The sequence below is a fragment of the Sprattus sprattus genome (genome assembly GCF_963457725.1).
Source record: "Sprattus sprattus genome assembly, chromosome: 1".
NCBI lineage: Eukaryota > Metazoa > Chordata > Actinopteri > Clupeiformes > Clupeidae > Sprattus > Sprattus sprattus.
The window spans coordinates 70,007,822-70,023,536 of NC_137920.1; the positions used below are offsets into that span (position 1 = coordinate 70,007,822).

The 15,715-nt window shown below is 46.2% G+C and overlaps 1 protein-coding gene across 2 annotated transcripts; it reads left to right on the forward strand.

The window, feature by feature from the left end:
• Window positions 1–148: 148 nt before the first annotated feature.
• Window positions 149–14,960, forward strand: tbc1d8b (TBC1 domain family member 8B). Of its 2 annotated transcripts, XM_080854041.1 has the most exons (21): window positions 149–344; window positions 3,118–3,228; window positions 3,554–3,672; window positions 3,907–4,132; window positions 4,452–4,692; window positions 5,111–5,318; window positions 5,593–5,760; window positions 6,144–6,275; window positions 6,450–6,600; window positions 6,836–7,050; window positions 7,235–7,352; window positions 7,457–7,742; window positions 7,976–8,102; window positions 8,221–8,319; window positions 8,587–8,655; window positions 10,391–10,631; window positions 10,955–11,020; window positions 11,338–11,415; window positions 11,872–11,925; window positions 12,166–12,263; window positions 12,371–14,960. In XM_080854041.1, exons 1-21 carry the CDS (start codon window positions 218–220, stop codon window positions 13,124–13,126), a joined length of 3,690 nt encoding a protein of 1,229 aa, XP_080710167.1. In that variant the 5' UTR covers window positions 149–217; the 3' UTR covers window positions 13,127–14,960. The 2 variants fall into 2 exon arrangements, with proteins under 2 accessions (XP_080710167.1, XP_080710168.1); XM_080854042.1 differs by lacking the exon at window positions 11,338–11,415.
• Window positions 14,961–15,715: the final 755 nt, after the last annotated feature.

Genomic DNA, 15,715 nt, shown 5'->3' on the forward strand with positions numbered 1-15,715 from the left:
GCATAGGATTGTGGGTAATGTCGTACAAAATAATATAGAGGCCATGTTTTGTAACCATTGATTGCTCTTTTATAACTACAATCCCAGAAGCTCTTGGAACGTTGACATTGGCAAAATATCTGTCGACGTGGGAATGGTTCCACGCGCAAACAAATGTCTACGGGAATGCACATAGTGATATGCATGTTGCTTACAGGGTATACCTTTAGATTTCAGCATGTGGCTTAAACCTGAAGAGGTGCTTCTGAAAAATGCACTGAAGTTATGGGCAACCGTGAAATCCAATGACTATTTCATACTGCAGAGACGTCGGGGATACGGTGAAGGCAGTGGTGGTTTGGCAGGTAGGTGGTATGCTAACATCAGCGGCAAGCTAGCCAACAGCTGGATAGACACCTAGCCGCCTCTGGAAGTTGAGCAAATTAAATGTCAAGACTGAAGCCCTACCATTTATCCCAAATAGCATTGTTAAATGTGATCGTAAGCGTTATCACTTATGTTTGGCGCATGGAGTGTAACCGTCGGTTGTATGTGGGAACAAACCTGTTTCTGGAACATCGAACATAGCTTAATAAAGAAAAAGGACGTTCACATAAACAAGTACCACATCTGCACTTGACCAGCAACTGGCGTTCACTCTGATAGGTTAACAGCTGTAGGAGATTGTCTTGATCAACAGCCGGTCAAATGTTGGAGCACTTAAAGTGACCTATGTAGAATCATTATGTCCAAAAACATATTTTCATGTAAGTTTTCTTCAGAGGCGTGTTGTCCTTGTAAATGCTTGTATGATCGAGTTACAAGTAATTGACATCTAATGCGACCCTTGACCTAAAATACTGATTATCAGAGTATTATCGGTCCTGTCTCCTTGGAAGTGAAATACATAGATACAAAGAAAAACAATTGGCCCAACATTATGTACATAGGGGGATATACATAAATAAACGTGAAGTGGTTGACAAAGATACTAAATATACTTCAAGATGGTACTCGATCATTGGTTATTTATTACTATTAGGTTTTGATTATGGATAGTTATTGGTAATCAGTATTTAGTGTGATTTGTCAGCGGCCATTATAGCATTTAAGCAAGGCAATGCATTCTGACACAGGCTATGATGCTTTTATATTCACATACATCTGTGCAGGTATGTGAACATGCAAATAAGTCTCTTTTTCTTCAATTTGTGTGTTTCTGTTGTCTGTGGGCATGTTCTGGTGTTGCCATGGTGTGGTGATTATTTCTGACAGTAGCTCTACTCTGCTCTAGTTTGACACCAAGCATTGCTTTGAATTCCTCTCACTTCCAACTGTGCACCAGAGCTATAATTGTTGTTAATGAGGGTCTTCGGAGGGGAATGTGGCCCTTAATTGCTCCTCAAGCTGACAAAGTCAATGACATCACCAGTTCAGCCTTTCAGCTTGGTGTACCCACCTATCTTGTGCATAAGGAAACGGGTTAAAAAAAAAAGTAGAAACATAAACTTAGAAATTATGTATTTATATAATGGATTATTTTTAGTTCGGCTTTAGCCAGACTGTCTCGCAGCTTCATTTCCATGTGGATTATTGTGTTTACAACCTGATTTTTTTTATACCACCAATCAGTGGGCAGCTGGGAGTGGTTTAGGTGAAAACAGTGAGAAAGTGAGCTTCCATTTGAAATCTGACTGACAGTTTGTCAGCTGTGAAAGAGGTTTGGAATGTTGCTGCCTTTTGAATCATTACATAACAACTTAGTAGAAAGCCACAGAGGCCTTTATGCAGTGAAAGGATGTTTTGGCTCATGTCCTTGGGTTCAGTAACTTAATTTACTAGGCTGCCTGTCTCTGTATACCCTCTGTTTAGGATGTGACCAGCTGATTCAATCACTTTCAATGTAATCTGGATCAATACTCATTAGCCACAGCCTGAAACCCATTGGAATGTAAATGAAATGCTTTCAGGCCACAATAATGGCAGTAGATGTGTCCTCCCTGTGCCTTGCTACATCAGAGCCATGCGGAGGCCTAATGTATGACACAAACAGCCTATATCTCTTTATGCCCCCCCCCCCCCCCCCCGGCGCCCCTGACCCCAGACCTCAGGCGTGTACATCCCTGTCTGTGCTGGTGGGAGCTATGGCATTACAATGTTTTTGAAGCGTGGAATTATTCATGAAGGCCACCTCCGGTCCTCAGTAATGTGACACACTTAGCAAGAGCATCGCTGCGGCCAGAGGCTGAAATTGTTCGCGTACGCAGAATGGGCCTGGAATGCCTCTCATCCCTTCTGTATCCAGCCTGCCCTCGCATAACACTGAGAAAGGCATGATAAGGCGTTAGTTGAAAACACAGTGCTTACTTTGTGCCTGAATGTATTTTAGCTGTCATGTGTATATAGGCTACCCTTCTTCTTTTCTCGCTCTCTCCCTGTACTTCCTCCCATTCTCACTTTCTACACTTCCCCTCATTCTTGGCCTTTCGCCATCAGATTTGGCCCTGTCCCATCTTGGACTGAACTGAGGCCGTTTGGGCCATGGCTCCAGTCCAGCCTCAGAGATGGAAACAAAAAAATGTCTGAGACTTTTCTCTCAAACACCAGGGTTTTACCCGATAGTGTAAAAATACGCCTTTCCGGCACCAGCCTCAGAGTGCCGTCTGTCTGTGCTTTTCAGCTGGTTTCTGCTCAGGGGTTCTACGTTTTGTTGGTTTTTCTTGTTTTTTTAAAGGGAGTGGTTTCTTGCCATCCTCACCCATGAGCTTGGAAGTCAAAGAGTGTTCAGGCCTTGGGCTCTAGAGAGAACCTGGGGATAATGCTCATTGTTAATACATGTACATTTACATTTAGTCATTAAGCAGCCGCTTTTGGCCAAAGTGACGTACAAGGGAGAGACAATCGAGCTAAAAGCAATAAAAAACTTGGTGTAACAATAAATACTACTTTACATAAGAAATAGAAAACGACATAGAAAGAAAAAGAAGTGCGGGACTGTAACTGCTGAAGTGCAAGTTAAGCTGAATTGAAACGAATTCTATGTGTGGACAGGTGGAAGAGGTTGTGGGGATTTGTAACTCCCTCCCTCTTGTAAGATGTTAGCTTGACGTGTTCTGCGGTGGTTGTGTTGGCATGCAGGGCTCCTCGTGGGAACTCTGGATGCCGTGCTCGACTCGACTGCCAAGGTTGCACCATTCCGCATCCTTCACCAGACCCCGGACTCACAGGTCTACTGGACCGTAGCATGTGGTAAGCAAGACCCAGAACAATTTCAACTTCATTCTGCTGTCCTGGAACCTCACAGTTTGATGAGCAAGCCATTAAACCATACAGAGAAATGCATTAATGCCACCAGTCATTCTAAATCTCAACAGTCAATATGTAAACACACTGCACTCAGACACACTAAGAATAGTCAGTATTTATACAGCACTGAAAGGAAACTTGCACTTTGGTTTGTATATATCTAAAGTGACGCCTACCTTGCAACCTCTCCGCATCCAGTGTGTTATTCTCCTGTTGTGTTGATGTTGATGTTGATGTTGATGTTGATGTCTGGTGGGTCTGGCTTCAGGTGCGTCTGAGGAGGAGCTCTCTCAGCACTGGGAATGGCTGCAGCAGAACATCATGAGAACCCTCTCCGTGTTCGACTCCAGTGATGATATCACCAGCTTCGTCCAGGGCAAGATCAGAGTAAGACTTCCTTCTATGAATAATGACGTTGGTATCTGTAGTGATAAAAGATATGAAATGCTTTCACAGTTAATAAAGGCATGTTTTTGAAAGTCCCGGAGTTGATGGAATGTCTCCTGTGTGGATAATTTGTCTTCTCGCACACTTTGGTGACATGTTTGGGTGGTATGTGTTTTGCTGGATGATGAAATGCTCCTCACCAGCGATCAGTGCTTACATGTTTTGTGGCCGTAGGGTCTGATTGCCGAGGAGGGGAAGGTGAGTCTGGTGCAGGAGGACGAACCAGAGAAGTTCCGCGAGGCGCTGCTCAGGTTCGAGTCCTGGTTCTCCCTGCCCAGCAAAGAGAAACTGGTCACCTACTTCTCCTGCAGCTGCTGGAGAGGCCGGGTGCCCTGCCAGGGCTGGCTCTACCTCAGCACCAACTTCCTCTGCTTCTACTCATACCTGCTGGGCAATGAAGGTGAGAATAATAATAATAATAATAATAATAATAATAATACCTTTTATTTGTAATGCGCTTTTCAATGACCCAAAGTCGCACAGTCATACCAGTGGTGGTAAGCTACGAGAGTAGCCACAGCTGCCCTGGGGCAGACTGACGGAAGCGTGGCAGTGCCTACGGCCCCTCCGACCACCACCAACATTCATTCCAACATTCATACTATGTAGTGTGATGCATGTCTTTATGAAGGAGGAGGGAGGAGGTATCTGGGGCTTGGGACACCAAGCCAAATGGAGGTCCTGACAGTAGCTGTCTGTGTGGCGTTTTTATTCCTCAGTGAAGCTGGTGATCTCCTGGGTGGAGATCAGCCGGCTGGAGAAGACGACCAGCGTGCTGCTGACGGAGAGCATCCGCGTGTGCGCGGGTGGAGAGGACCACTGCTTCTCCATGTTCCTCCACCTGCAGCAGACCTTCCTCCTGATGGAGCAGCTCGCAGACTATGCGGTCAGACGGCTCATCGACAAGGAGATGTTCCCGAGCGACCATATCCTTACAGACCCACTACAAATAACCAAAAGGTGCAAACAAAGACATACATTACCAACATGCGCACGCACACACATGCACACACACAGACACACACACACACACACACCAACATGTATAGAAAGACACGTGGTTTGTCTGTAGGTCATGAAGGTGACCAGTACTTTGTAAACACTAGTCTAAATATTTGGTGAGGTTTGGCCGAATGCTGAACCACAGAATGTCCTGTTTTTATTTGTGAGTCTACTCCATTCATTAAGCATCCGAGAAGAAATCGTACCTGACAGTGTTAACAAGATCCAACCCCTCTCCCATCCCTGAAATGGAGCCTTTAATCCGTCTCCCTCATCTGTTGAGAAGCACAGACAACACTTGCAATTCTTCGAGAACCCCGAGAACAACACAATTCTTCGAGAACCCCGGTTCCACCTTTCTTTCGTCTGCTTCCAGGGGACTGGAGACTCACGCCAGGAACGAGGCGTTTCGATCCTTCTTCCGCCTCCCGTGCGAAGAGAATCTCCTCGAGGTGTACGAGAGCTTCCTCTGGGTCCCCTTCAGTCATTTCAACACACTGGGCAAGATATGTGTGTCTGAGAGCTACCTCTGCTTTGCCAGCCAGGACGGCAGCCAGTGCCACCTTATCATTCCAATGAGAGAGGTGAGGGGTACTTTATCACGGCAATGTGGATTTGTCAGTGCAGGTGTTGCTGCCAGTGCCCCGTCCAAAGGCATAGCAAATGTTTTTGTGTTTATGTGAATGTTTTGAGGTTTGGTCATGAACTTGCAAGGGAGTTAATGTCACAGCGAAGGCACAATGTCAGCTAAGTGCAAAAATGTGAGTGTGTATTTCGGTATGTCTGTAACCCTTTTAGGTTATCTATTATTAGTGTGACGTGTGTGTGTGTGTGTGTGTGTGTGTGTGTGTGTTTCAGATTCTGAGTGTGGAGAAGCCTGACCGCAGCAGCAGGGCTCTCATTGTGTGTATGAGGGGTAAGAGAGCGCTGCGCTTCTCCGAGGTCCGTGACTTTGAGCGGCTGGCCGGCACCATCCGCAGGAAGTGTGGCAACACGGCTAGTCCCCAGCACTCCGTTTCCAGCCAGGTCATTTAACTTTCCCATCCCACACACGCCTCTGTGACTCAGCTCTGAGTCACCCACATCTGCTATGATGAATATAGGCGGAGTGGAATTGAATTAAGCTATGCGTTATTTGTATTTCCTTCACGTTTGCAAGAGAAAACATAGTTGATTAGATTGTGACACAAACATTGAAGGTTTCTCTGGTCAAAAAGGAAACTAATACACAATGTACAAACAGCATGTGCCAGTTTCTTTGCATGTTTAAAAAGGATGGGGAAGAGATATGAACACACTTGGGTGTATGTCGGTGTGCTGTGCTTACGTGTGTGTGTGTGTGTGTGTGTGTTTGCTTGTGTGTGTGTGTGTGTACGTGTGCGTGTACGTGTGCGTGTGCGTGTGTGCAGATGCTGCTGGAGTGTCATGAGGATGAAGAAGGACTGATGGTCGGCCAGAGGGACAACAGTAAGACCGTCAGCACAGAGGCCCTGATGAACGTCTTCCATCCCCAGGACGCAGAAAACCTCGACCCCAAAATGGTGAGTTGGTTTTTATGTGTGTGTGCGCGTGCATGTGTGTGCGTGCATGTGTGTGCGCTCAAGTGCACTTTCAGTTATCCATTTCTCTGTCCGTGTTTGTCGGTTCTGTCAGCTGTGTGATCTTCCTGCTCGAAGGACCTGACGTCATGTGTGCACTAATTACTGTGATTGAAGCTGAAAGAGAAGATGAAGGAGCAGTCTTGGCAGATCCACTTTGCGGAGTACGGACGCGGAACCAGTATGTTTTGCACGAGGAAAACCAGAGACCTTATCGTGCGGGGAGTGCCAGAGTCACTGAGAGGGGAGCTGTGGCTGCTGTTCTCAGGTACGTGTGTACGCCACAGGTGTAGAGAAAGAGTCTCTAAACGTGGTTAGGTTCTCACTGTCTGTGGACCTGTGTGTGGGTGTTGGTGTGTGTGTGTGTGTGTGTGTGTGTGTGTGTGTGTGTGTGTGTGTGTGCGTGCCTGTGTGTGTGCGTGCCTGTGTGTGTGTGTGTGTGTGTGTGTGTGTGTGTGTGTGTGTGTGTGTGTGTGTGTGTCTGTGTGTCTGTGTGTCCATAGGTGCAGTAAATGACATGGCGACACACCCAGGCCACTACTCTGAGCTGGTGGAGGTGTCTCTGGGCACCATTTCTCTGGCCACTGATGAGATTGAGCGTGACCTGCACCGCTCTCTGCCCGACCACCCGGCATTCCAGAGCGACACGGGAATATCAGCCCTGCGTAGGGTTCTCACCGCATACGCCTACCGAAACCCTAAGATAGGCTACTGTCAGGTACACTGATTCAATCTTGTGTTAATGTTTCACAGATATACACTCTTAAACTTGTGTGTCTGGTAGGAGACTCACTACCCTCAACTGTCTCTTTCTTCCTCTCTTTGTCTCTTCTCACTTCTCTCCTCTCTTCTCTCTTCTCTCTTCTCTCTTCTCTCTCTTCTCTCTTTGCTTCGGTCTGCAGGCTATGAATATCCTAGCATCTGTGTTACTGTTGTATGCCAAGGAGGAAGAGGCCTTCTGGTTGTTGGTGGCAGTATGTGAACGGATGCTTCCAGACTATTTTAACCGCAGGATCATTGGTGAGACATGCTGAATGTACTACGTACATACATTCACTATGTGCAATTCGTCAAGGTTCATTTAAATAACTGGAAAGTGTGTGATTACTCTTTTTTTCTTGTAGGTGCACTGGTAGACCAGGCCGTCTTTGAGGACCTGATCCGGGAACATCTGACACAGCTGACGGAGCACATGACCGACCTGACTTTCCTGTCGTCTGTATCGTTGTCATGGTTTCTGACGCTCTTCATCAGCGTGCTTCCCATCGAGAGCGCTGTCAACGTGGTCGACTGTTTCTTCTTCGACGGCATCAAAGCCATCCTGCAGCTGGGCCTGGCCACTCTCGACTACAACATGGACGCTCTGCTCTGCTGCAATGACGACACTGAGGCAGTCACCATCCTCAACAGGTGAGCAGTTACGGCACGATAACGCAGACATACCACCTCGCCACACATACACATCAGCGCTCTGAGAGGACCTATTGACTTGAATTTTTCGTTGTCTTATCCTCTCTTGAATTGTAATATAATTTTGTTTCGTCAGTTATTTGTTTGGTGGTGACAGTTTTTGATTGATTTAAACAATAACGTTTATTAATTGTTTTACATAATTTCTCTGTGCTGTTCGTTGGTGTCGGCAGGTTTTTCGACAGCGTTACAAACAAAGACAGTCCCCTGCCTGCCACTGTCCAACAGGCGCCAGTGGGCCACAATGATAAAGCAACTCAGAGAGTAGACATCAGCGACCTCATCAGAGAAGCATATGACGTAAACACCCAACTACTCTCTCATTCTACCACTTAGAAATCAAAAAGGCCATTTCAAGTCGAACATTCACTGACATTACACATACATTACACATACGTGGCTGACTAATATGTTTCAGAAATATGGAGATATCAAATCTGAGGAAGTAGAGAGCATGAGGAGGAGGAACAAACTTTACGTGATCCAGACTCTGGAGGACACGACCAAACAGAATGCGGTATGTTCAACGTGCACTTAAAAAAAGCTGCCTTGGGAAATGAGAAGCCCTTTTGAATACGTTTAAAGTGCGAGTACTATTTTAGGTTTTACTGGAAGCGAGTTAAACTTAACTTTTGTTTACATTTACTGTTGTGTTTGTTTTCTGGCTGCATTAGTCTGAGTAGAGCGTGATATCCATCATTTTCCTTTTGTTTGTTAGTGTGTGAGAAACTTGTCTTCTCTGTTTGTGTGTGAGGAACTTGTCTGCTCTCTGTTTTATGTGTAGGTCAGGGTGGTGGCCCAGGAGGTCAAGTTCACGGCCTCTCACATGGATGAGCTGTATGTGCTGTTCAAGGTGGGTGGCCGTGAGACATCTGCGGTTACGAGTCAAACTAAAACATTTTTGGTGAAATTCAGGTCCATTAAAACAAAATTTGAGCAGATAAGTGAAATGAGGACTAAAGACTGATATAAATATTTAATACTTGAATTGAAATTGATAAAAAGATATAATTTTGCCTTATTTCATATTAGCGGTTCGCGTTGCAGTCAGGTTGAACTTAAGCGATGGCCGAGTTCTGGTCGTTCGTCAGCTGAGCTCCTCAGAGAACACCCCCATCGGCTGAAGCTGTTCTAGGGCTATTCAAGGATTTCAGTGTTTTTCTATTACATGTGCATTATGTTATGTCATGAAACAGGTTTTTCCCTCTGTAAGGAACCATGCCAAATAGCTGGCGCCAGATGTATTAGCATTCAAATGGTGTCTGTGAGCAGACTGCAAACTGCAAACTGTACCTCCAGACAGACTCCTGTGGATACCCTTTCATTTCATCGTTTAAGCGTGTTTCTTCTGTAGCCCAACACTAGTAACAGAATTCTGTTAGCCAGTGCTCGGGGCTGTAGAATTCCGTAAACATCATGTTGGTGTGGTGTGTTCTGCTGAACGGAGTAGCCTACTAACACGTTGCCTCAGATGTCATTTCGGAGTAACAGATTCTTTCACCAGTCGCAACAAGTTCCTTCCCTTCTCTGTCACTTGATCTAGCTAGTTGATTCAAGAAATACAGCGTTGGCGTTTTCATCCGGAGGCCGCGACAAAAATACGACATCACCATCTAGGGCAAGGGCACAAAAAGAGGAGGAGGGGGGAAAATGAGGAAGGGGCTCCTCTCACAGACCATTAGGTTTATTCAGTAAAATTATTATAACCCAGGAGAACAATGGCCTCAGGGCGAGTCTTAGCCCAAGCCAATAAACAAAGACCTCTGATGCATTGATGTTTGAAAGAAAAAGCTGAAAGACTCAAGGCCATGGAGCTGTGCAATGCCCTGATGAAGGAGTTAGCTGCTGGAAGCTGATCTGTAAAGAGTAGCGGAAAACCCCTACCAGAGTACACAGCATATTCAGACAGAGGCTTAGCCACACGACACAAGTAGCACAGTTACATAATCATACTTGTTAAATGTAAGAAAGACCATCAGATAATTCATTAGCGAAACTAGGACACATGGCCAACTGGTTTCACACTGGAAGTACCTCAGCCGTAGTTCCTAGAATAAGGCTTGAAATCCGATCGAGTGAAACCCACCTGCTAGCTGTTTTCTCTTTAACTTTGTGATCTGTACGTCTGTGGTGCTGCACATGATCTGGAGCAGTAATGTCTTATCTTTAACGTCTGTGGTGCTGCACGTGATCTAGAGCAGTAATGTCTTATCTTTAACGTCTGTGGTGCTGCACGTGATCTGGAGCAGTAATGTCTTATCTTTAACGTCTGTGGTGCTGCACGTGATCTGGAGCAGTAATGTCTTATCTTTAACGTCTGTGGTGCTGCACGTGATCTGGAGCAGTAATGTCTTATCTTTAACGTCTGTGGTGCTGCAGGTGATCTGGAGCAGTAATGTCTTATCTTTAACGTCTGTGGTGCTGCACGTGATCTGGAGCAGTAATGTCTTATCTTTAACGTCTGTGGTGCTGCACGTGATCTGGAGCAGTAATGTCTTATCTTTAACGTCTGTGGTGCTGCAGGTGATCTGGAGCAGTAATGTCTTTGTTGTGTGATCTTTGACCCCTGCTGACCCTCTTTTTAATAGAGGCAGCACTTCCTGAGCTGCTACTGGACCGTGAGCAGCCCTGCTCTGCAGCACCACGACCCCAGCCTGCCTTATCTGGAGCAGTACCAGCTGGGCCGGGCCCAGTTCACCAGCCTCTTGCTGCTGCTGCAGCCCTGGAGCCCCGGCGCCTACACGCACACGCTCGCCCACTGGACCTTCCGCCTGATCGACGACAACCACGACGGCCTGGTCAACTTCAGAGAGTTCTGCCGCGCCCTGGGTAAGGTTGTGAGGGACGTCTTTATGTGTTCTAGCAATGGCCGCCGCTGCCCGAGTAGAGCTGAGCCGAGTAGTGTTGGTAGAGCTGTGAGATCCAGTCACGAGTTCCACCTGTAAACCTGTGTGTGTGTGTGTGTGTGTGTGTGTGTGTGTGTGTGTGTGTGTGTGTGTGTGTGTGTGTGTGTGTGTGTGTGTGTGTGTGTGTGTGTGTGTGTGTGTGTGTGTGTGTGTGTGTGTGTGTGTGTGTGTGTGTGTGTGTGTGTGTGTGTGTGTGTGTGTGTGTGTGTGTGTGTGTGTGTTTTTTTTTTTCCTCTCTTGCTGCAGATATCCTCTACAGTGGCTCTTTCACAGATAAGCTGAAATTCCTCTTCAAACTGCACCTGCCGCCAGGTAAACAAAGCCATATGTCTAGACCTGGGGAGGGGGCCTGGGGATGCAGTGTAAATGACACTGAAATATGAGATCCCTGAGTTTGGGTTTCTGATGCATGCCACGGTAACTGTGCCCGGAGACATATGCCTCTGACCTGCTCTTGCAGTAATTTGGCATACTCCTCTAGATCTCTCTCTCTCTCTCTCTCTCTCTCTCGCTGTCTGCCTAACTCCACTGTCTGTGGGGTTTATTAACACCTCTCCTTGTCTCTCACATGCGTTGTGTGGGTGGCTTTCTGTCTGTCTTTACTGGCTCAGTAACTTCTGTTCTCTCAGCCTCCACAGGAGGCGCTGTCTCTAGAACCTGCCAGTCCTCTCAGTGCCAGGAGCTCCCTAACTTCACCTGCCTGGCTGGTCAGCGTTCCCTCTTCTCTTAATTTCTCTTCTCTTCTCTTCTCTTCTCTTCTCTTCTCTTCTCTTCTCTTCTCTTCTCTTCTCTTCTCTTCTCTTCTCTTCTCTTCTCTTCTCTTCTCTTCTCTTCTCTTCTCTTCTCTTCTGATTAAGTCAGCCTCTGACCGCTCTCAAGCTTTTTCTATGCATTTATTATAAGCATGAGTTGTGTGTGTGTGTGTGTGTGTGTGTGTGAGTGTGTGTGTATCAGTGTGTGTCTGTGTGTATGAGTGTGTGTGTGTGTGTGTGTGTGTGTGTGTGTGTGTGTGTATGGGTGAGCGAGCGAGGAAGTGATCGAGAAAGAGAGTGTGTATCCTGTATGTTGTAAGTAGAGCATCACACAACATTGTGCCGTGTCCCTAGTTACATCAGAATGAGGGCAGTCAAATCCTTATCACAGCCCTTCCTCTGTCATTACAGTGTGCTCTCCAGATGGTCCTGATGATGGGGTGATAAGGAAAAGCCCAGAGAAGGGTAAACTACTTCACTCTGCTTCACTTAAGACCCTTCTGTGTATAATGGATTCCTGTCAGGCTTGTGTGTCCAAACAGTAGTGAACTTAAACAAAAGGCCTATGAGCCTTTTATACGCCTGTTTGTGTGTTTTATAAAACGATTTGCTTGTATGTTGCCTTGCAGGTTACATCAAATTTGCAGCAGCAACCCTTTTGTACAACTAGGCCTCAGTGTCTTAACAGTTTCTTGTCATGTTCAGGCCGTGGAAAGGTGGACCTGCAGGCTTATTTGAAGCAGTGGCAAGACGAGATCCAGAAAAAAGAGGAGAGTATCAAAGACTTGCCCCGAATTGATCAGGTACGTCCTTCGTACAGAAAACCATAACACCAAAGACAGCGTAATCCATTTTCCAAACGTCCACCTGGGTTGTCATCTAGTGTGTCTGTGTCCCGTGTTTCCCTCAGACCCAGTTCATCCTGCTGTCCAAGACCCTGTACGGCCTGTTCCACGGCGACCCGGAGGAGGAGGCGCTGTTCCGTGCCGTGGCCAGAGTCACCAGCCTCCTGCTCCGCATGGAGGAGGTGGGACGCAGACTGCAGGAGGACTCCGCTCCCTCCCGGGCCTCCTCAAGCCCACAGTCCCCCAGCCCCAGCAAGCCCGCCGCTAGTCCGCCTGAAAGCACCAGCCCCAGCAAGCCCTCCGCTAGTCCGCCTGAAAGCACCGGCCCAGTAGAGGCCGCCGCTAGTCCGCCTGAAAGCACCAGCCCCGTGGAGGTCGCCGCTAGTCCGCCTGAAAGCACCAGCCCCGTGGAGGCCACTGCTAGTCCGCCTGAAAGCACCAGCCCCAGTAAGCCCTCCGCTAGTCCGACTGAAAGCACCAGCCCCGTGGAGGCCGCCGCTCAGCAGCTTGAGGCCGTCCACGTGGCCCAGGACCCCTCCAGTCCCGGCCAGGCCGCCTCGGACGGGGCCCCCTCCTCCCCTGAGGGCACGTCGGACCCGGCCTCCTCCAGCACCTTAGAAACAGAGCCTGCCAACACGCCCTCCGAGCACACGGCACCCCCCAGCCCTCAGGGCCTGGACTGGTCCTTCTCCTTCGAGCAGGTTCTGGCCTCTCTCCTCAACGAGCCAGTTCTGGTGAGGTTCTTCGAGAAACCTGTAGACATCCGGGACATCCTGGTCCGGGCCAAGAGAGACCAACTGAAAGCACAGATCAACAAGTGATGACCCTGATGAACGTAGCCTCAAACTGCCCACCTAAAGCCATACACATGACCCTTCAGTCTCAGACACTTCATCCTGTTGCCCCCTGTCCCCTTCAGCCTTGGAATGTCCGCTGATCCCGGCTTCATTCTCCTGTAGGGAGAGAATTGACATGGTTTTAAAATAGTTTCCCGTTGCGTCGTGTCTTGTTGAGTACTCGTAAAATGACACCAGCCAGACTCATAACTCTGCCTCTATATCAATTAGCCTTAATGCTCACTGCTAAGCACATAGACGCATCCGCATACACAAACACACACACACATTCACACACATAGGCACAAACATCCATACATTGTCATGCTTACATACTCAGCCTCAACATCAGCGTTGAATTGAACCTAGACCTGCCTTTAGCCTCATTGTAAAAGTGTTGTATTTGGGTGGTGGTCAGGCAGAGACTTAAGAGCTATAGGAAGTTCCTAGTCACAGGATTCCTCTGCTTCAGTCACTATGGACATTTCTTCAGGATTTAATCTTAGCATCACCTATCAGGTATGTATTATTTTAAAGGATAAGGGAATATCATGCGCTGTGTGTTATCTGAAGAAAGTATAGATGTAAATATGTGTTAAGGTGCTGCGTTATTTGTGTGTGTATGTGTGTGTGTGTGTGTTTGTTTATTTTTGCAGCTGTTTTGTTTACGTTGGCTCTGTGGCATGGGATGGTGCATGAGCATGCGAAAGGGAGGGGTCTGATTGGCTCGTTCTCGTTGGACCAATCCACTGAGCTGCCTTCAGAGGTGGTGCAAACATATTGGAACTCCATTGTAATGAAACTGAATGAAATCAATTTTTTTTTATATACCAGGTAGTGCATTTCAGATATTTATTGTTGTTGAATATTGTGTATTGACATGCATTTTCGTTTGTGTCCTTATTCTGTTATGTTTAAATTGTTCAGGCCATAGCTTTATTGCTGATGAAAATCATTTAGTTGCTAAGTATGACAATGCTCTTGGGCTGCAGTGCTGTCCACATTATTGGTTTAAAGGGAGTCTTGATTCTGAATCATTCATTATCAAAAATATATTTCACAGTGCTTCCATGGGAGCTTCGCTCTGAAAGGACCAACTGCAAATGAGCTAGATGCATTAAGCCATAGATGGGGTCCAAATACAAGGACTTTCTATCAATATTAGAATTATTATTAGAGATCTCTAGGATTCAAGATACATTTAAAGTGGATAAATGTGTAGATGTCATTTATTTATATGAAAATATATAGCAAAGCCAGCCACTGAGTTTGAATCAAAAAATGCTGTAATGCACATTTTAATTTGTTTGTTAGAAATAGACCACAGTTTTGTTTCCCTTTTGAAAGGACACTTGAATTGAGAAATGCATTAGTGCATTATTCCTATTGTATGGGGAGACCACTTTGACATTTTTAGTTGTATGTCCTTCCCAAGTGGACTTAAGGGGATTTTTTTATCAGATGTCCCTTAAGTTTAAGTCACAAGAACAAAGCTTTGTGGTAAAAATGTGATGAACCTGTCAGTTGAAAATGAAGCATTTCATTTGTGAAAGAGTGCAAGAAGTCTGTGGTCTTCAAGATGGCTCTATGGACATCCCCCACCACCACATTGATTTTTGACTTTATTCAGACATGAAGGAATATCTATATGTGCTGACACTACAGACACATAATCTGAAGCATTTTCATGGTTTTTACAAAACTGCTGTCAACATGTGAAAGAGGTGCCATTTCGCAAAGACTTTCTTCAGTCAACGTATCTGTGCAATGATTGCAAAATATCTCTTTGTTAAGTATCTTAAAGGTGTTGAAATGTATCTGTTTGTGCCTATCACAAAAGCCACTTTATGTACAAGTCCTTGGTCACTTATAAGGAAATAAATAATTACAGCCCTAAAACCGTGGCGTAAATATTGTATTTCATATCACGTGGGATACAAATACATGTGTACGTTATTGTTTATTAGTTTTATGTGCGTGCATATAACATGGACATTTGTTCATTTCAAAGCACATTACCCTCTTGTGGCACATGAGGCCCATTGGCAGGAGGTGGGAGAGTAGAGTTGGGATAGAGAGTTGCTATAGGCCACCAGTAGAGGGCAGTATCCTCACATCTCCCCGACAGACACCACTCCAGGCAGGCTCTGCATCCACTTCCACTGGGCTGGGAAATGAACATAAAATATCTGCCAATCAGATGTGCTCAGCCACTTTCAAGTAATGAAGGATGGAGCCAGTGCCAAAGTTAGTGTCTTAGTAGTAGTTAGTGACGGACACTGAAGTGCACCATGAAAAGAGGGCATGTGTGTATCAGAATGTGGGGAATAAACAGAATGTTTACCCTGAGCCTGCTGGAGCTAGCGTCATCCTCTAGTTTAGGTCCAACCTTCATACATCTGTTAGTCATTTGTAAATCAGTCCAATAAAATGTATTAGAAATAAGTAAGCACTTTTTAATAGCAGTCAGCGCAACAGAACATACTGCTGTAATTATGCTATACGTTCTTCAGTTTTTGCCTTCGGGGTCTGAGTATATAGGCACACACACACACACACAGGATTACACAACTT